At 32.2% G+C, this 22,833-nt stretch overlaps 1 protein-coding gene across 1 annotated transcript in view; it reads left to right on the forward strand.

Annotated features, from left to right (window-relative positions):
* The window catches only part of Pkhd1l1 (PKHD1 like 1), a 140,439-nt gene that overhangs the window by 33,314 nt on the left and 84,292 nt on the right, over positions 1 to 22,833 (forward strand). Inside the window, exons 15-27 of the mRNA XM_077105563.1 lie at positions 3,032 to 3,191; positions 3,724 to 3,859; positions 4,589 to 4,732; positions 5,997 to 6,154; positions 7,765 to 7,878; positions 8,913 to 9,062; positions 10,239 to 10,363; positions 12,157 to 12,320; positions 13,111 to 13,283; positions 17,417 to 17,564; positions 19,113 to 19,267; positions 21,085 to 21,207; positions 21,888 to 21,993. Coding sequence (XP_076961678.1) covers positions 3,032 to 3,191; positions 3,724 to 3,859; positions 4,589 to 4,732; positions 5,997 to 6,154; positions 7,765 to 7,878; positions 8,913 to 9,062; positions 10,239 to 10,363; positions 12,157 to 12,320; positions 13,111 to 13,283; positions 17,417 to 17,564; positions 19,113 to 19,267; positions 21,085 to 21,207; positions 21,888 to 21,993 — 1,856 coding nt within the window. The remainder of the gene's footprint in view (positions 1 to 3,031; positions 3,192 to 3,723; positions 3,860 to 4,588; positions 4,733 to 5,996; positions 6,155 to 7,764; positions 7,879 to 8,912; positions 9,063 to 10,238; positions 10,364 to 12,156; positions 12,321 to 13,110; positions 13,284 to 17,416; positions 17,565 to 19,112; positions 19,268 to 21,084; positions 21,208 to 21,887; positions 21,994 to 22,833) is intronic.

Below are 22,833 nucleotides of genomic sequence, written 5' to 3' on the forward strand. Positions count from 1 at the left end.
ATCTAGGATGACCTAAATACCATTTGTACATCTCAGATGGCATGACTGGCACTGAGATATGGGGAGCATCTCATCCTACATGATTTCTTATATTCCAGGAGCTTAATCTAAGCTTGTTGTGTTGGTGGATAGGTTCCCAACAATAATGATAGCAATTACTATCAAATACACACTTTTAAATATTTGTTTTTGTCACATTTGCTTCTATCCCATTGACCATAGCAAATGGTCAAGCATAGATTCAAGGGATGAAGAAACAGACTTTCATTTTCCCAGAGACTGTCCAAAGTCAGTTCATGTTGCCAGTTCATTCTGCAGATATCAGAATATCAGGTATCATTTCATCTAAGTACATATCTTTTTGGTCAATTTTTAAAAGAATTTTAATTAGTGCATTATAGTGATACATAGTATTAAGGTTAATTTTGGCATAATTAAACATTCATGGAATTTAATTTGCTCTACTTTCAGTCACCAGTACTTCCTCTTTTCTACCTCTCCTTCTTTCCCCTATTTCCCCTTCCTCTATTCTACTGGTCTTCCTTCTATTTATTTATAGTTTTTGTAAATTGTTGCTTTGCAGATATACATAAAGGTGGAATTCACTAGGACATATTCATATACCACATGTCATAATTTGGTCAATTTAATTCCACAGTTCCTCCCTTTTAGTGTCCTCCTCCCTCCCTATCTTTTCCTCTACTTTAGTGATCTCCTTCTATTTTCATATATTTCTCCCTTACACTTTTCCCCCTTTATTTGACTCTGGCTTCTGTATATGAAATAAAACATCCAATCTTTGACTTTCTGAGTATGGTCTATTTCACTTTGAATGATGTTCTCCAGTTCCATTGACTTTCCAGAAAATGCCATCATTTCATTCCTCTTTATGGCAGAGTAAAACTCCATTGTGTGTGTATATATATATATATATATATATATATATATATATATATATATATATATATATATATATATCACATATTCTTTATTTGTTAATCTGCTGATGGGTACCTTGTCTGGTTCCATAACTTTGCTATCATGAATTGTGTTGCTATAAACATTCATGAGTGTTTATCACTATAGTATTCAGATTTTCAGGTTTTAAAAAAATTTTAGTTTTTTTAAAATTTTAGTTTAGGATAAAACCAAGGAGTGGGATAATTGGATCATAAGGTGGCTCCATTCCTAGTCTTTTGAAAAATATCCATACTGCTTTTCACAGTGGTTATACTAATTTGCAATTTCACCAACAATGTATGAGTACATATTTTCTCCCATATCCTTGCCAGCATTTATTATTAGTTGTATTCTTGATGACTGCCATTATAATTGGGCTGAGGTAAAAGTTTCTATGTAGTTTTGATTTGCATTTCCTTGGTTGCTTGGGATACTGAACGTTTTAAATATTTGTCATCCATTCATATTTCTTCTTTTGAGAGGTGTCTGTTTAGTTCTTTGCTGTACTTTGAATGCTATCTCAGTTACTAATTAAAAAAATTAAATCCATAAGATTCTGTTGGTATTTGATATTCATTTGAAGAAAGAGAATACTATCTATTATGAGACTTTTGTGAAGATTAAATAATATATGCAAAATGCTTAGTTATTGTCTTACACATAGAAAGTGCCCAATTAACATTTTAAGCTCAAAGTAAAAATGTAGAATTTAATGCTTTCTTTAGGTCCGGCTCCTTAATTAGTTTTGGCTACTTGGAATTTGAAGAGCTGGTGAACAGGTTCCTAAAGCAGCCAAGATCCTGATGTAATCCTCCAGTACCAATTCTGTCAGGGGGAGTATCTAGGGCTTCATCATCCTAGATGAAAGATAAATGTCCCTCATTCAGCCTCCCACATACTGTGGATATTTATTCTTCGTGTACAACAAGAATATCTGTTGGGTGATGTGATCTCATAATAGTGGCATTTCTAGAGATTTAGATGAGGACACAGCAGTTTTGCATTCATCTCTAACAGCTATTCAGTTAATGCCTTATTCTGGATAGAATTAGACAATGGGCAGGAGTTCTTTGGAGTCAAGAATTCCAAACATAAGGTATGAATCCCACCTGTCTTGTTAGAGGACTGTAGTCAGTCTAACCAATAGAAATTTCCTGAGGCACTATTTTATTCCCCAAGATATAAATGGAGCTAACTTTCAGAAATGTGAGACTGGAATTGGGACAAATGCCTGAGATGATAAACTTATAGGGAGAAAAGTTTTTTTGGTTTATAGTTTCAGAAGTTGCTAGTCCCTGTTTGGGAATGTGGTACGTTATGGCAGGGAGTGAATGGAGGAAAAAGGCTGTTCACCTCATGGCCACAGGGAAGGAGATATATATATATCTAGGACATAGTCATATACCACATGTCATAATTTGGTCAATTTAATATATATATATATATATATATATATATATATAGAGAGAGAGAGAGAGAGAGAGAGAGAGAGAGAGAGAGAGAGGTGGATATGGGCAGTGGGGGAGGAAAAGGAAAGGAGCCAGAGTCACAGTATATACTTCATGGGAATACCACTAGGTCTCACATCCTTTAGGTCCTAGAATTTGAATGGTATTTGCAAAGGCTTTCATTGACACATACAACCACTTAGTTGCAAAATATATAATATGTCTAAGCCTGCTTGTCATTTTCTTGACTATATAAAAATATTTAACTTCTGTATGTCCTCTGTATTGTATTTCTAATAATTATTATCATAATCTACATTGATATTTTGTTTTAAGGTCCTTAAGGATAGGAGTTAGTATCTTCTTCAATCAATAGTCAACTGACTAAGCTAAAAGAATTGGTCAGGAATGGAAACAATTCAGATATCTTATATTCATTATATTTTAAACAAACTGCTATGAAACTTTAAATATTTTAATATATTGTTCTATAAGTGTGGATTTTATACAACATAAATCATTTAATAGATTTTGTGGATGTTGATGTTTTATTCATTGAAAAAAATTTCATGCCTAGTATTCTGGGGAAAAATATAATATTCATTAGTTATTTTATTTTCCAGATATTATATTGAAATCTTGCTGCAGGAGTATAGATTGAGCGCTTTTGTTGATGTTGGACTATACCAGTTTAGAAATGTCTATACTGAACAACAAACAGGAGATGCAATAAATGAAGAACAAGTTATCAAATCCCAGTCAACAATTATCCAGGAAGTACAGGTTTGCTGTGATGATACATCCACTTTATCAAAAATAATTCTCAGTGGGGCTGGGGTTATGGCTCAGTGGTAGAACACTTGCCTCACACATGTGAGGTACTGGGTTCAATCCTTAGCACCACATAAAAATAAACAAAATTTATTCTGTCCATGTATAATGAAAAAAAATAAATAATAAATAAATAAATAAAAATCGTAGGGCTGGGGGTGGTAGAATGCTTGCCTAGTACACGAGGCCCTGGATTGAATTACTGATACCACAAAATATATGAAAATATCCAAAGCTAAAGGCTCCATTTGCTTATTAATTTCAAGAGATAAGATGCTTTTTAGGGGAATGCAATTATCAACAATTACTGAGCTGTGGCTTGGAATATCTTTATTATAAAACCCGCTTTTAACTAGTCTATAATATCATTTACTCATTTGCAGTAAAATGGAGTAATAAAGAGTCATTAAATAGTTGAATTATGATACTTTCAGAGTGTATTTTCCCATATATTAAAGATTTGTTTTTTCAAATTGGAAAATAGGTTATAACATTGGAAAACTGGGAAACAACTAATGCAACTAATGAAGTCCAGAAGATCACAGTAACCAGCCCATGTGTGGGAGCTAATTCATGTTCATTTCACCAATACAGATTGATCTATAACATGGAAAAGACTAGTAAGTTATAAATAATTAGGGTGATGTTGTTTCTTTTTACATATAGATGTAGCTACAAAGGATTTACTCTAAGTTTTGTGGTACTGTTTGGTAATTATCATTTTAATAATATGTTAGACAAAGTAGAAAAATAAATCATGAAGAAAAGCCTTCAGATTGGGATAGAAAATGACATAAATATACACAACTTTATGGCATATGCCATCATTTTTATAACAATAATTATAAATATATCTAAATCCATATAAGGATTTTATGTATCTGTGGCTCACAGGTATGAATTCAGAAAATAAAAATTAAATTTATCCTTACAATGATATAAACATATCTTTCAATTTCCCAAATTAAGAGATAGACCTATGATACACTAATTAATAGAAGATTTCTATATTTGATAATAAATTCTAAAAAAATTTCTTTTGCTATTTCTGTTAATTATTTCAACTGATAAATATTAATGAGTACTCACTGTTTGCAAAATACATACTTCTTATTATGGGAATATTAAATAGTAAAATATGATCCCTGGTCTCAAAAATATCACAAACCAATTAAAAAGCCAAAGCTATTGAACAAATCAATTTCAGAGCTTAATTTCTCTAAGTGATAACTCACATGTTACAGAGTATGGCTGCTTTAAAAAAAGTACAAAACATACTTTGTCTGTTGTAAGCCAGAAAGATTTCAACTCATCTGCCTTTTTTTTTTCTTTTTTAATTCATCCAAAAGTCTTGTTACCTGCTGATGCTTCTGGCTTCCTAATGCAATCAGCTTTGAATGACCTCTGGTCTATAAAACCAGACACAGTTCAAGTAATAAGAAAAAGGAATCTCCAGAGCTTTATCTACACAATAACCTTTGTATCAACTAGAGGTAAGCTTGGGTAAGCTTGTATTTCATTTTGTGCTTCTCCAGGAAATAAACAATACCCTGGGCAACTCTACTATGAAAGGTAAAAAAAAAAAAAGTTCCATAAAATGATAGAGGAAAATAGATTCATAGCTTTAATCAATGGCAGGAGAAATGGAAATTAAATGGTACATTTTTTTCTATATTAATTTAAATTTTAGTTTTATTTCAAGAAATATACAACTCCAAAGCAGGAGAAATACACTGTGTGCACTGCAAATATATTCATTGCTATAGTATTATACTTTTTACAATCAGGGAAAATATTAATTCTGAAAATAAAATTTAAGTAAATCCATATTATTCAGGAGACATTAGTCTGACCAAATCTTGCCTGAAGAAAGGATTATGTGGTCTAATTCACAAGGGAAACATTTCATATCAGACTCCTTGAAGATTGACAGAACTCATTAGAATATTAACATCCTTAAGGAGTCCTGCTGTTAAAAAAAATCAATTCACCTGGGTTTAATGCAAAATTATTTGATTTATCAACCTTTTAAAAATATTTTCAAGTAATAGCTTTTAACCTCATATTAATGTTTTATACATGACATTTTTGGCAATATTGAGGTAGATATTCTGTCTTCAGTTAAAGTTAGTAAGCAATTTGGCTATTTGGTATATCTAAGCTTATAAAGTAGGTCCCTGGGGGGTGTGTGTGTGTGTTTATTTTCCAATTCATGAAAGTAGAATGTTACCTCAATGTTTATGTCTTATTTTATGAAATTGTTAATGTGATTGTTGAATGGGAGATGAAGAATTTTGTTTAATATGAATTGAAGCTCCAAAAATTTCAAAAAGTTAGTTGGTCTGGGCTGGTTTTTGGAAATCTGCTTTTTGTCCTATTCATACATAAAGAAAATAGCCCAGTCAAGCCCTCTACATTAAAATAATGATATTGGCACAGAACTAAAATATTTTTTTTGGAATATCCTCCTGCCCATTGATCTATACTGCATATCCCCAGTTGTATCCCTCTGTTTATCTTACAATATTTCTTCTTAAGTCATAAAGAACTTTGGTAGATAGCACTTCACTGTTTTGCTATTTCTGCTATGAATAAATCTACTCAAATGCAGGGATCTGCTTTTCTTTTCCCCTGTTCATTCTTATTTTGAATTAATGGGACTCCAAATAAAAACAATTTGGCATTATTTGAATGTCTGTTATAGATATTTGGTATGTTACTAATTAACTCTTAAAATTGTTTGGTACTTCATTTCAGGAGACTTTGATCTGCTTGGTTATGAAGTACTTGAAGGGAATAATGTCAAACTGGATATTACAGAACAAACCAAAGGGAAACCCAGTTTGGAAACATTCACACTGAACTGGGATGGGATTGCCTCAGTGCCTCTTACTCCAGCATCATCAGAAGTTGAAGTATGCTCCAGGAATATTCCTACCATGCATTTTCCCAGCACCATCTGGTGGTGTTCACCGAACCTTTATAGACAAATGAGAAAGAGACATTACTTCCAAAATTCACATAAATCATTTAGAATTTGATCAGCTTACTAAGATTTATATGTCATGAACATTTTTGTCTAAGGGGACACAGAGACAATTGAGCACAAAGCCTGCACCCTTTTTCTGGACAAAGTATCTCAAAGTTATTAGAATCTTGTTTTGCTTTTGAGTACAGGCTCTCTGTCCCTCTATCCATGCCAGCATTCATCTTCATCCAAAATCCAACTGGTCATCACGTAAAAGTCAGGAAATCCTTGAGAGATGTAGTATAGTAAAAATGCTTAACAATGAAGTTTAAATCTCTTGTTATTTTATTACATAGAAAATTAACTAAATGTCAATCTTCTATGAAGAAATGTTTAAGGAGTAGTAATATATTCTCCTACTTGGTGTGAGGGGAGAATGGAGGAGACATGACAAAGATACAGGGAAGGAAAGGGGAGTTCTTGGGTCTGTGTCAACAGGACTTAATATGCTTACATGTGGGGCAGCTCTCCTTAGAGAAAGAATACTATGGTTACTGAATTTTGACAACTACCTTCCTGTATTTAAATCATATTTAGACATTATACATTATCTCAAGCCCCTAATCCTTTGTTGTTATTGTTGTTGTTTTGTTTCTGTGTGTGTCTCTCTGTGTGTGTGTGTGTCTGTCTGTCTGTCTGTGTGTGTGTGTTTGGGAGTGCTGGACATCAAACCCAAAGCCCCCTCAGTTAGGCAAGCACTCTACCACTGAGCCACATCTCCAGCCTCGAGTCCTTAATTCTCTCTCAATATTTTTTTGGAATTAGGGATTGAACCCACAGGTGCTTAACCACTGAGAAACACCTTCAGTCCATTTTTATTTTTTATTTTGAGACCGGTTTTGCAGAGTTGCTTAGGACCTCACTAAGTTGCTGAAGCTGGTATCGAATTTGCAATCCTCTTGTCTCAGCTTCCCAAGCTGCTGGGATCACAAGCGAGCGCTACCCTGCCTGGCTCGGGCCCTCATTTCTAAACAATAATTATTTTTGTGCTTTGCCAGATCAATAGATGTAGAGATGATAAGGGACTCATGAATGTACCAATTCCTTTATATTCCAGTATTATTTATTATTTTTAGATAATCTGAAAAACAGACTTATGGTACATGCATCTCCTCTTTTGAAAAATGGGTTGCATTAGAGTATATAGTTTTTGTTTTTTGGGTTTTTTTTTGTTAATTTTGAGATATTTGGGGAAGCCTTTTATTCAGAATCTGTTTAATTATTGATTTAAGTTTTCTTTCTCATTCTCTTTAAAACATTTAACTTATAACCATGCTAATAGTAACCAGTTGGACATAACTATTTTATTCTAAAATAAAACTTTGAAAAATTATTGGACAGTAAAATACACATTAACTTAAAATTATTTTGATAATTATCTCATAATTATGGCTAACATGGGAATTATAAAAACATTGTTAGAACTAATTAGTAGAATTACTAATGTTCTAAGACTTCATGAAAAAGAAGTTATTATAGCACATATTGTTAATTTAGTTTCAGGCGGCAGTGGAAGAAATGGTTAGCACTAAATGTCCACCACAAATTGCACATTTTGAAGAAGGATTTGTTGTGAAATACTTCAGAGACTATGAAACTGATTTTGACCTGGTATGGAATATTTCACTAACCTTGAAATTGATCAAATAAGTATTCATATAAATATTGGGGCTTTGTTATTTCCTTTTTGAACTAGCATTGATTCTGTTATTATTCAAAGTCAAATTGTAAAAACAATTTTGTTACAGACTTATTGGTAAGGCCTGTCCTAGCATCTTCTCACATAATAAAATAATTCATTTGTGAAAGCTTCATTTACATTCCACAAATTTGCTAATTTTGCTCACTTTCTGTTGGTTAAATTTACTTAACCAACAGAAAGTGAGCAAAATTAGCATGTAGATATACACTTGTTCCAAATGAATATTTTAAGAATAAAAAGGAAATAGTCATATTATTTAATTTATAACACTCAAGAACTAACTGTGAATTCTTAAAAATATATATCATATTACACTTTGCTAAAGCAGATGTATTAGTGAGGAAAAATAGGAAAACCTTTCTATTTAATGGGCAACCTGCTCACCTTAATAAACACATGTAAGTCTGAATTTGTTACTAGAGGCCCTGAGGGCTGCACAAGTAATTAACATTCACTCCTTTCCTACTGCATCTCCCATCACCATCCCCTCACTCCTTTCCTACTGCATCTCCCATCACCATCCCCGCACTCCTTTCTTTGCTCAACCCAGTGTTACCTATCTACATTTGCCAATACCAGGCTCTTACCTATCTACTCTGCACGGCTCCTGTATATAGGAATATTGTTCTTCATCACTTAAATTTTGAAGATTAAACAAAAAGCAAACAAAAACCTGCCATATAGTAAACACTGAACACACATCATAGAAGAAATGAATAAACATCCTTGACTGGTTCATAATATAAGAAAGGACTTGAGAAATAATTAAATACAAATACAAGGTTATGGGTCAGAGGGGAGCTTTAGAACTTCCAGGAAAGGAGAGAATATTCCAAGTTAGAGTCATTTGAGAAACAGTATTGAACTTTGAACAATTGTTTGGGTATGGTGAGAGAAAATCAAGAAACAATTTATGTTTTCATTTGAAATGTTGTTTTTATAGGAACGTATTAATAGAGGGCAGAAGACAGCTGAAACTGATGCTTACTGTGGTCGTTATTCCCTGAAAAATCCAGCTGTTCTTTTTGACTCGACAGATGTTAAGCCAAACAGATCACCATATGGAAACATTTTATTATTTCCTTATAATCAGGTATGCTCAACAAAATGATATGCTAATTGAATCTGAAAAACACCTTGGTAATAAAATTTCATGAAATTTTAAGACAAGGAAAAGTGCTTGTCATATGAAATCATGTCATGTTGAACAGGCACTGTGGCTCACATTCTGGGTGCTTTAGTGATTCCTCTTCTGGCAATTCTAAAAAGAAAAAAAAATTTGTGTGTGTGTGTGTGTGTGTGTGACTATATATCATGTATTCTTCTTTATCTCATAATTTTGGAAGACATAATTTGCACATAGTTTGAACACTAAAATAATTAAAATGTATAACATCCTCCAAATGGATAGCCATTATAAGCTGATCTTGAGTGTTTAGTTGGGGAAACATGAAAGAAAATAATGAATTGAAGAGATGGCCATTTTAGGATAAATATTTTAAAACCAATAAACATAACTTTTTGCTTTTTCTTGTTTTTAAAATTCTGAAATATGTTTGGGTGCGTGGCACACACCTGTAATCCTAGTGGCTTGGGAGGCTAAGGCAAGAGGATCATGGGTTCAAAGCCAGCCTCAGCAAGAGCCAGGCACTAAGCAACTCACTGAGACTCTGTCTCTAAATAAAATACAAAATAGAGCTGAGTGTCCTTGAATTAAATCCCTAGTACCCCTCCACCCCTCACCCCAAATTCTCAAATGTGGCAAAAATTCCAGTGTTCTAATTTCTTAAAATACCTGGCATGCTTGAGGAGTTTGGGACCATTAAAACAAGTTTTTAATTACTATTTTACTTTCATCTCTATCTCTTAATACTAAAATACATTCATATCCTGATTAATCTGCCTGAATATTTACCTCTCTTCTCTCTTCATCCACAATGACTTTTAAGTTTAGTGAACAATTTAGTTAGTAAACAGCTCACCTCCACAGGGAATGAACTGTTCTCATTTTTAAAGGAAATCATATCTAAGAAAACAATAAAGAATTAATCATTAGTTGTTAGGTCACTTTGACTCCATCTCCTTGTTTATAAAATCTTCCTCAATTATTCTCCTACAACTACTAGCTGACATTAATCTTTCCTTTCTCTCTATAGTATATATGGAAAAGGTTCAACAAATATTTGTTTAGTTGGATTGGGTTAATTTGAATTGTTACAAAACAATTTAATGGGAAGATATGCTAACTTTTATCATATTTTTTATATAGTTATGTTTAGCATACAAAGGATTCCTGAAAAATTATATTGGTCTAAAATTTCAGTACCAAGACAATGGCAAGATTACTAGAAGTGCTGATATACAATTTACATATAACTTTGTTTATGGAAACAAGTAAGTTGCACTATGAATTTGGAAAAACGTAAGTTATTACTGTACTATATGTTTATATGTTTTTACAAAGATAAATTCCTTTCTTGTTTTGTTTTATTTGGAGGGAGGGGAAATCTTGAGCACATGGATCTAACTTAGAATATTTCTAGTCTATACAAGTGCTTCCTAACAGAAATAGATTAGAAATGTATAGATTATGAAAATTAAAAGTGGCCTAGTATCATCATCATCCTCATCACATATGACCATTTGAAAAACAAGGTATGATAGTCATCGTAACACATGCCTGTTATCCCAGTAACTCTGGAGATGCAGGAAGGAGGACTGCAAGTTCTAGGCCAGCTGCAGCAATTTTGCAAAACCCTGTCTCAAAATTTTTAAAAGGGTTGGGGATTTAGTGCAGTGGTAAAGAACACTAATCAATCCCCAGTAATAAAAAATACAAAATGATAGTAAACTTTAGAATTTAAATCATATATTAAATCCAGTATGTTCTCAGTTAATGGAAAGCAGTAGAAAGAGATTAGTTTAGCTTATCAGAATTTTGTTACTGGACTTCAATCACCGGGGGGAAAAGTGTTTGCTATGTGGTAGTAGAGAAAATAGAATGTTTTGATGAATATATAAGATAAAGGGAGAAAAGGTATTTTGAAGTAATGCTTACTTTGCCAAAAGTTAAACATGTAGAACTGTAAATAAGGAATTATAAAGGAAGTATCTGAATGAGCCTAGACAATGCTTTTAAATGACTACAATTGTCATAAACTCAAGAACTGTTAGTTCTGTATAATTATGCTTTGAGTTTTTAAAAATAGTTATAGCTAGAAATTAATGTAAATCCTGACTGTATTTCTATCTGCAAGGTATGAAAAAATCCATTTATAGTAGAAATAACAATGAAAAGACATACACTCTCTATTTTAGAAAATACTTCTCATTAATGTTAAGATATGTTGATTGAAGTATAACTTACATAAAGCTGAATTCACTCTTTCCAAGTGCACAGTTCTGTGAGTTTTAAAAAATGTATGCACTCATGCAACTACCTCTGTACTCTGTAAAATATTAGCATGCTATGATATTATATCCTGTATTAGAACTGGAAAAATAGGATAGTAGAGTGAACTATTTTAGTTAAAAATGTCAGATATAACAGTAAATTCAGTCCAGTGTTGAGAAGCAAAACTGGAACTTGACAGTAGTTTCAGAAGAGCTCACTGGAGTAGCATTGTGTGGAATTTTTTTTTTTTTTGCTATGCCATCACCTCCTTGTGGGTTATTATAAGATAAAAATCATAGCTTTAACTCAATGAAACATTCTTAAAGTCTATCTTTCCTCAAATATATGTACACTTCCTTAGGCTGCTTGTATCCTGCTTATTATACTCTAAGATATAAAATTCTACCCGTTTGATTAATAAAATTTATGTTAAATTCAAAAAAATAAAAATTAAAAATAAAATAAAATAGTTGACTCTATTTTGTGTTTTGTTTTTTGTTAAAGTTTTCTATACCAATGTGTGCCCTTTACCTACTGTTATATAATGTTATTTTACATTTCTGTATCTACTACCAAGGCTTATAAAAAAAAGAAAACCTGAAGTTGTTTGTAATATTAAAGCTTTCACTACCAATGTAAGCTTCTGCTGGTATTTCTTGTTTTGCCTACTTTTTTGTGCTAATGAGTATGTTTAATGAACATCTTGGTGGAGGAGCTTTTACTCTTTGAAAAGTTTAATGACTTTTGCAATGTATTTTTATTACTAATTTATACATTGATTTAATTATTTCAGTTGGACTTACACTTGCATAGATCTTCTGGATCTCATACAAACCAAATATGATGGAACAGATTTTTCTCTTCAAAGGATTAGTTTGCAGAAAGCATCAGAATCACAGTTCTTCTATGTGGATGTAGTATACATTGGACAGACATCTACAATCTCAACGTTGGTTGGTATGTTCTATCATTTTATATCTACAGTTGTCTTCTAAATGTGTCATATAATAAAATTCTACTGTGGATATTATTCTTATGTTCTGTATAGACAGGAATATTAATCTTTGAATATTCATGATTCATTCTTTTATCTCCATAATATTATGATTTAGGGGCTGAGAGTGTTGTTCAGTGATGGAGTGCTTTCTTAGCATGCACAAGACCCTGGGTTTGAATGCGAGCACCAAAAAAAAAAAAAAAAAAAAAAAAAAAAAAAAAATATATATATATATATATATATATATACACACACACACACATACATATATACATATATAATGAAATAAAATAAAATGAATAATATTATGATTTTACTTTATTTTTAATGGAAAGACAAGATGATTTGTCCTTTTGTAAGAATAAATTCATTCTTAATATAAACTTTCTCATTATAGCAAGATTAGTAGTACAGTCCTGAATTTTGTTTGTTAATAAATATACTTTCTCATTAAAGCAAGAATTTGTTTTATAGTCCTGATTTTGCTTATCAAAAAATACACCATGACAAACATTTTCATTTTGTTTGTTTTATCTTTGAGAAACCAATTATCAGGAGGGACAGCCATTCCTAAAATTCACCTATTGACACTGACATTATTAGCTAAAAATGAAAAAGTTATTTTTTATAGTCTTAGCATGTGGACTTAATCATGTTATTAAACTCATATGTATGAGATATGATAATAAAAAATAAAAATAAAACACTACGATGTATTTCCCGTTTACTTTGTTTATTTGCATTCTTTAGAAATGCCAAAGAGAAGACTTCCAGCATTAGCAAATAAAGGTATATTTTTAAAGCACTTTCAGGTGAATCAGAGCAAAATTAATGGATCAACTATAACAATCCAATATTTTATTACCATGACTTCATATAATTGCAGTCATAATATACCCCTGATGGCTGTAAGCTTTGGACAGGTAAGTCTAGAATTTTATAAGTTATTGTTTTCAACTTAATGATCATTTCTTTTAATGTAATTAATTTAAAATTTTTTTTGAAAATTGCTGCTATTTAGATTGAATATCTTTTAATAAGGCAATTATTTTAAGATAAATGATTTATAAACTTGTTTTAGTTGAGCAAGTACATTGACTTTAAGCATGAAAAAAATCTTCAGGAAATATTCATGGGTAATGAAAACAGGGTAAACATCCTTAAGAAACAAAATTAGTCAGATTTAAGTAGAATTTTCATATTGACTTAAAAGGAAAAGTCATGGTCTCTTCCATAATTCCAAAATAATTTGCATAGGTTTAAAACTGCTTGAATGATTTATAAGATCAGTATTAAAAACTACAAATGTGATAAGCATTTTAAAGTTTAATTTCCTATAAAAATACATGATAAGTTAATATTATTTCCTACAACAAATTAAAAACAAGTAAATAAGCTCAAGATTAAAGTTTAAATTATTAACTCTTCTAATTAGAGAGTCACAGAAAACTTTAACTTACCAACTTTATGATTAAAGATAATGAAAAACTATAAGTATTCCCCAAAACTGCCTTTACCCCATGCTGGCTCAATGTTTTAGTCTTCATAGCTTCCAGATAAATGTCTTGTAAATGTTTTCTACTGTTTTACTCTTAGCTTTATTACAAAATGTGCTAACTCAGGGCTTTGTGTTCTCAAACATCTATGTCAACAGTCTCCCAGTTTTCAAGATTACTCATGAAACTGATAATTGGTGATTGTTATGTGTAAGCTTTAGCTATAATTAAAGATTTAGTTGGATAATATGGGATTTAATTTTTGTGTTCTTTTTAATTAATATAGAAATGAAAGATAAATGCAATAATGTGCACACATGTTTAATGTACAGATCCATGAATTGTTTTTAAAACTTGACTTTTGAGATAATTGTAGAGTCATATTCAGTTGTAAGAAATAATATAAACACATACCTATAACCTTCACCTATTACTCCCCATCATAACTTCTTGTAAAATATAATGTGACAATTAGGAAATTTACATTGATACAATCCACTAATCAACCTTATTTAGATTTTATCAGATTTTCATACACTTATTTGCGTGTGTGTGTGTGTGTGTGCGCAGTTCTGTGCAATCCTATCACAAGTGTAGATGCATCTGACCACTACCAACACTTCCATTATAAGCATTCTTGTGCTACCCTTTAGCCACCAGCAATGTATCAGTGATCCATTTTGTCAGCATTTGGTGTTATCACTACATATATGTTTTTTCATGTTAGCCATTCTTATAAGTTATTTTGGTTTTAAGTTGTTTTCCCCAATGGCTAATGATAAACATGTTTTTATGGGCTTATCTACTGCTCATGTTTTTTTTTTTTTTTTCTGGTGTAACCAAATGACCTGACAAGAACAACTTTAGGGAAGAAAAAGTTCATTTAGGGGCTCACAGTTTCAGAGGTCTTGGTCCATAGACAGCCTGATACATTCCTTAGGTGAGGCTGAACATCATAGTGGAAGAGTATGGCAGAGGGAAGCAGCTCACATGATGATCAGAAAGCAGAGCTCTCCACTGTACAAACAAAATATATACCCCTGCCCCCCGAAAGCATGCCTCCAGTGACCCGCCTCCTCCAGCCTCATCCTACCTGCCTTCAGTTACCACTCAGTTAATCCCATCAGAGGAACAATTCACTGATTGGGTTAAGGCTCTCATAGCCCAATCATTTCACCTCGGAATATTCTTGCATTGTCTCCCACATGACCTTTTGGGGTACACCTAATATCTAAACAATAACATCATATATCATATATAAAATGTCTTCTTATATCTTTTGCCCATTTTCTAATCAGGTTGTCTATTCAATATTGTTGAGTTTTTAAAAATCTTTTTATATTCTAAATTCAGGTTCCTTGTCAGATATGTGGTTAACAAAAATTTTGTCCCAGACCATACTTTGTCTTCTCATCTTCAAGGTCTTTCATAGTGGAAAAACTGTTAGTTTTGATAGAATCCAATTTACCATTGTGACAATTGTTTTTCTCTTATGAATGGTGCCTTTGGTTTCAAGTCTTTAAACATTTTTTTCTAAAAGTTTTATAGATTTGCATTTTATACTTATTAAGGCCATGATTCATTTGAATTTTTATATAAGATATGATTTTAGGACCAGGTTTATTGTTCTACCTGTGGCTCCAGTTGCTCTGGTACCATTTATTGAAAATATAAATTTTCTCCATTTAATTAACTTTGTACTTTTATGAAAAATAAGTAGGCCATATTTGTGTGGGTTTACTTCTGGGTTATCTATTCTATTCTATTTTCTACGTGTTGATCCTTCTGCCAGTACCACACTATCTTGATCATTCTGTTCTATTTTCTACATGTTGATCTTTCTGCCAATACCATACTGTCTTGATCACTATAGCTATATAGTAAGCCTTAACATCTAGTAGAGAGAATTCTCTCAGTTTATTCTTCTTGTGTGAAAGTACTTTAGCAATTCTATTTCTTATGCCTTTTTGTACACATTTTATAATAAGACTGCTTATGTCTACACAAAATCTTGTTGGCATTTTGATACTCATTGCCTTAAGCCGATGTATTGTTTTGATAAGAATTGGCATCTTAATTATGTTGAGTATTCCAACCCATGAACAGAGTATGTCTTTCTATTGATTTAGGTTCCAATATGCTGTCCAAAAAAGAAAAATCAGCATAGGTCTTCTTTATTACTTTAACCAGAATTTTTCAATTTTCAGATCAGATCTACAACATGTTTTGTTAGATATGTATATATTTCATTTTTCTGGAAGCAATTTTAAGTGCTATATTTTAAATTTTGGTTTTCACATGTTCATCATTTGTACTTAGAAATGTAATATTTTTTGCATTGATGTTGTATCCTGAAATTTGCTGAACTCAATGAATTTTTACCAAATAAATATACTCATAACCACCATTCAGATCAAGGTAAAGGAAGTCATTAGTTTCCTGAGAAATTTCTTTTTATCTCCTCCTTGTCATTAGATTACAAATCCCTTACACCCAGATAACCATTTTTTCACTTTTACCACCATTAAATACTTTTGCCTATTTTTAAACTTTATATCAATGGACTCATAAGAATGCAATCTTTTAGGGCTGGGGATATAGATCAGCTAGTAGACTGCTTGCCTCATATGCACAAGGCCCTGGGTTTAATCCCCAGCACCACAAAAAAAAAAAAAAAAAAAAAAAAAAGAAAAAAAAGAAAGAAAGAAAGAAAAAAGAATGCAGTCTTTTGTATCTAGCTTCCTTTAGTCAATATTGAGAGATTCATTTGTTACATTTAGCTACAGCTATTTTTTTTATTATTGTACATTATTCCATGGAATAAACATACTACCTTTTATCTGTTGTGTTAATGGTCTTTTGCATTATATTCAGTTTAGGATCATCATGAATAAAGTTGATGTAAACATTCTTTCATATGTCATCTGGCACTTATGTTTATCTACTTGTGCATCAGTTTTAATTCCTTAAGATTGACAGATAACTGAGGGACTGAAAAGTGGGAGAACACCATTTGCACTATTAAGGTTATAATCTAAGAATCTCTATAAAGTGTTGCTTCTGCGAATTGATTGGTATTCAGTATTTAAAAAGTCACCAGTAAGACTAGACCAGTCCCTCTACTGACCATATTCTTCTTTATATTGTTGATCAAGTCCCCATATGCTATTTCTTCAGAATGATTTTTAGTTTTCTGATAACCAAGATTGCATCTCCTGCTTCTTTTCTGTCCATAGTCATGAGCTTTGTACATTGAACAGAATGTATGCTCGATAAATATTTGTTCCTTGAGTGATGGAGGGTACATTCTGAATTAATGAGGTATTACGGTGGTTCCAGTTGATTGCTACACAAATGACTGAGTTGACTTTGGCCTCATTATTATAGCTGTGTATGCACAGCCTGTATTGATTTATGTGACTCTCTATAACGTTCTGAAAAAATCCTGAATACTTGAAGCTCATTTATGCCATGTCACAAGATTGTACCATGGTAAAATAGAAATCATGTTAACCATTGTTTGGTTTAATCATTTTATCAATATTTGTTTTGGAAATTAGGTAATCACAAATGAGACAGAGAATGAGTCTGTTTACAGAGGAAAAAATTGGCCAGGGAAGTCAAAGATTCATATTCAAAGAATTCAAGAAGCTTCTCCACCTATAAGTGGCACCTTTGACATTTATGCTTATGGACATGTTCTTAAAGGTATATGAGGAATGTTCAGAACATTGATATATACACATACAAATATAGAGTCTACAAAATGTTAAATGTTATTTCATTTGAGAATTGCTACCTATTGCTGTTTTTACATTGAAGTAGTGCATGTGTGTGTGTTTGTGTATAACATACCATATTTGGCCAATCATTAACCAATCATAACCAAACATAATAATTTTTGTTTAAAATTCTTGTTACTAGATTAGAAAAGAGTTCACCCACCCAAAGCCACTGTTATTTGTAATGATTCTTCTTTCTTTTCTCTTCTCTCTTTTTTTTTTTTTTGGCGGGTACTGGGAATTGAACCCAGGGGCACTTAACCACTGAACCACATCCCCAGCCCTTTTTTATGTTTTATTTAGACACAGGGTCTTGATAAATTGCTTAGGGCTGTGCTAAGTTTCTGAGGCTGGCTTTGAACTTGTACTCCTCCTGCCTCAGCCTCCCAAGCCACTGGGATTACAGGAGTGCACCACCATGCCTGGCGGTAATGATTATTCTTATTTAACATTAATATAAGAAAAAAGTCTGCAAAAATATAATATACTCTTAACAGTTATTTTCTGAAAGTAGATGACTTTCATAAATCATATCTTTATATAACACATACATTTTAAATGTATTCATGATTAGGGTAGCCAGAAATGATAATAATATTAATATATTCTAAAATTTGGACTAGAATATTATTTTTTTAAAGATGTCTTTAATTGAATAATCAAGACCTGTTCTGTCTAACATAACTATGAGCCATATGTTGCTACTGAGCACTTACAATGATACAAGTGCCATAGAGTGAAATAAATAACATTGAAATATTGTTTCAAAATTGTTGAAATAACATTTTTAAGTATATATTTCTTTATATAATACTTATTATCAAAATAATTGTAATTGTTCTTGTTTCTTAAAAAATTACTACTCTTAGAAAAAATTTTATACTTGTGATTCATAATGTTTATAAATTAAACAATGTTGATCTAAGACAACAATAGTAAATGTTTTGGTGCACTACTTTCTTTTTTATTTTTTAAATTTTTTTTAGTTGTAAATGGACACAATAATTTTATTATTTTATTATTTTTATGTGGCACTGAGGATTAAACCCTAGCATCACACATGCTAGGCAAGCACTCTACCACTGAGCCACCACCCCAGCCCCTGGTGCACTAATTTCTAATAGTATTTCTCTACATGATTTCCAGAACAAATGATATTTTCATATTTTCTTCATTGCCTCAGCAGATGTACCACATTAATGGCTTAAAAGTTATCAATAAAGGGAATTGATACTAAAAATAAAAGTATTTGAGATGAGACCATAGTTGGGAGATACATTATTACGTAACTTTTGTTTCCCATAAATATATATGTTCACAGCACAAGTAAGTGAGACATTTCACCTTCACTTTTAATGGAGGAGGATGTGTGGTTTACAAGTGGTCATACACAGTACACGTTACTTTTATTTTAACAATGAAATATGGTTTGTAAATTCTTGACTCCTGCTCTTTACCCCCTCTGTGAATGCAGGCATCCCTGCTGCTGTGTCAGCTGCAGATCTGCAGTTTGCTCTCCAGAGCCTGGAAGAAGTAGGGCGAGTCTCAGTCACACAAGAGGGCACTTGTGCTGGATACTCATGGAGCATCAAGTGGAGAAGCACATGTGGAAGGCAGAATCTTCTCCAGGTTCCCTCATTTGCCTTGGCTTCTGGTTTCTTCTGTGTGCTCTTTGCTTATTTGCACCCTGCCTCATTCTAAAAAGGGTTGGAGATTTTTATTTGTGTACATAAGAAAAATTTTAAAGGCATTTGATCAGAAGATTGCTTTACATTAGGTCGACAAGGTGTACTCTTTCATGGAGCATAACTGTTGGTACTTTATTCTCCGTTCCACAAGGGAAAAGTTAAGGAATATGTGAGTTAAAGATCCTTGGAAGGGACAGAAAGAGCACCTGAAAGGCCAGTCTCAAAACAAAATCTAGGTGCATTTTAAGAGGTGGGAGTAGGGTCAAGGAGAATCAGCTTCATTGTCAATAATTCTGCCACTAGAGCTGTAATCTGGATCCTTGGTACTTTTGTGGTTTGAAATGTGACCTTTTTTTAGTTGGGGAGGAGGTCACACCTTAAATTCTCACCTAGTTATTTTAGCTTAGAGTGTTGAAAGGGCTGGAGGAGAAAATTTAGGCCTAGAGCACATGAAGGAGAGGAGTCTAGGACTAGGTCTCAGAGTGTCCAGCATTAAAAAGATTATGCATTCTAGTGATGATGAGAGTAAGAGGAAATAGTCTCTCCCATGCATTGTGGTGAGAATATAAATTAGTACAACTTTAGGGTTTTTTTATGGCTAGCTAATACATTTTTAAATTAGTACAACTTTGAGGGAGGATAATCTAAGAGTATCTGAATATATATACTTAATTATCCAGCAATCTCATTTATATTAACTCCATCCTACTGAAATAATAATATAACTATGAAATGATACAGGCACAAAGATAGTCTGAAGCATTATTATTTATAACAGTAAAAACTTGTAAACAAGTGTCTTCAATGGAAGAATAGTTGTTTGAATGACATACTTCACGTGAATACTATGTGATCATATATAGACCCATGTATATTTAGCTGGAGAGATGTCCATGACATTAGCTGGAAAAATGCAGAACTCTACTTATGAAATCATTTTTGCAGCAGGAGTGTGAGCTAGGGAGATTGGAGACAAAAAAAGTATGTAAAACAGTCTATATGGATGTGTAAAATAGTAACGATCGTAAAAGATGTAGAAGTTATTTTAAGAGTACACATGGCCTGGAACTAGAATTAGAAAATTCCATAACTGCCATAGCTCTAGTGACTAGTCTCCCTCTTTTTATCTCTGCTACTGCCAGTGTATCCAACTCTTGCAAGTCTTCTCTGCTTATTCATCAGTTCTGTGCCTCATCACGTGGCTCATGCATAGCACAGGATTTTGCTAGCCCTTGTATACATCAGAAGGCTGCCATATTGGCAGAGAAACTTTGGAATTATCAAGTTGTACATACTGATTTGATTTGGGTTCAAAAAACCTAAGTCCAAGAGTGGATGAAAATCCAGGGTAGTCGGAGGTAAAATATGCTAAAGGGGAAAGTTGATGCTCAGATGGAAAGAGTACTCAACTTTTCACTTATTCAACAATATCAAAGTGATTATATTTAGAAAAAGTGTAGAATATTTAAAAAAACTAATTTAGTATATTGGTTTTCTCTAGACTTACTGAAAATAAAAATTCAAGTGAATTTTTAGTCATTTAATTAATATTTTAATTAATGTAATGTATGACAGTATAATGGTCTTAGCATTTTCTCTGTGAATAGACTATTCTCTTTTTTGAAGAGTTTCCTTTAAAAAGAAGTGACAAAAGTGGTTTTGATCTTTTTTTGCTTTCAGTCCTTAAATTATAAAGAAAAACTTGAGTGGTCATATTTACCAAAGTCCTTCTAGTAAAATAATTTCTGTTAAAAATAGGTTAATGATTCCAACATCACTGGAGAAAAAGCTAATGTGACAGTTGCAAAGGTAAGAGAAGGTGGCTTACTCAGACAACATATCCTAGGAGACCTTCTGCGCACACCCAGTCAAAAGCCACAGGTATTTTTGAAACTTTTCTTATAACACTTGGCATAATTTTAAATGGATAACAAATTTTTAATATGTTAAAGACCTGATAAAACAGGAGGGTTCACTTCTCTATCTTCATGTTAATATTTGCGTTAACAGTTGATCAAATCATAAATTATTTTATGACTTCTGGGGAATTATCCTCCTTATGAATTTTTTTAAATTTACTACTGCCAGAATTAGAGAATATGTTCTTTCATTTAAATAGTTCTGTGAAGTAATTACTAATACTGCCATTTTCGTGAGGATGAAATTAAAAATGTAAAGAAGTTAGTTGACTTTCTTAAGAGCAACCTCTGTTTTTCTTCCTATTACTAATTAAATACTGGTAGCATATTTATTCATTTTTTTTCATTTAAAGTTTTGGGCAACTCTCTATTCCAACCCTACTAGAATGTAAGTTGGGTGACTTCAGTGATGTCACCTATTTTGGTTAGTATATCCCGTATTACTAACATTTACAATGGTGCCAGACACATAGAGGGCACATTGCTGAATGAATGAAAGAATGAAATGTCAAAATAGAAAATGTACAGACTAATTTTGTAGACAAGCAAACAAAATTCCATTTATTCTAAATCCTGTGCATATTCTAGTGATCCAAGCTGCTTCTTTACCCTTATTAATCAGCTCTATATCTATACTTGAAGGTTCAAGTCTATGTCAATGGAATTCCATCTAAATGTTCAGGTGACTGTGGGTTTACGTGGGATCCCATGAGTACTCCCCTAATCTTGGCCACAAGTCCTTCTCAAGGTAACCTGATTTTTAACAGAGTAAGATGAGGTAAAATAACTAGCAAAATGTAGACTAATAATGATTTTTTAAATATGCTTATACTGATGTCATCAACTAAGGCAAATAGACCATTCTGCATAATATATATATATACCAGATAAGAAAGCTAAGTAAACAGAACTAAGTGTGTATTTTATTTTTTAAAAATGCTGCCCTTGAAACTGAAGCATAGCCTTTAAAGTACAGGAGACACTAATCATCTATTCTCCAGTTTGATCAATTTCTAAATTTCACTTTTACATTGAGATATTTTTGTTCGACTCATATGGCTAGGGTGTTAATTGGAACATTTCAGTATTTGAGAACACTTCTAGGATAGTTAGTATTAAAAGGAGAGTAACAAGACAGCTATCGCTTAATAGTTGAGTACTAGATTTGAGAATAAGAGAGGAAAATTGTTGCCAAGAGTTCTGTCTAGTTCAGGGCATGCATTATACCATTGCTTCATAGCATGTTATTGCTTCAAAGAATATGATATATTCTGCATCTGAACTCCTGAGGATTGAAATAAATAACAGGAATGAGGATTATTAAGTGGTGACTTTTTCAATCATAAGGATAAGTTCAGATACTATAATTTTAGTATCAGATACTAAAATATTTAGTCTTCATGGCTAGTTGGAAGCTTCACCTAATTGTATATGGGCGGCTCAAAAGCATTGATGTTTTAAAGTTAGTGTATCTTTAAGTTGAAAAAAATATACTGTTTAGTTTTTTATAGTAATAATATTGTCTTGGGGATAATTTGTGTTATGTAGTGTCAAAAGGCTCAAGAATCAGAACATAATAAGCAGTTGA

Source organism: Callospermophilus lateralis, chromosome 16, assembly GCF_048772815.1.
Source record: "Callospermophilus lateralis isolate mCalLat2 chromosome 16, mCalLat2.hap1, whole genome shotgun sequence".
Classification (NCBI taxonomy): domain Eukaryota; kingdom Metazoa; phylum Chordata; class Mammalia; order Rodentia; family Sciuridae; genus Callospermophilus; species Callospermophilus lateralis.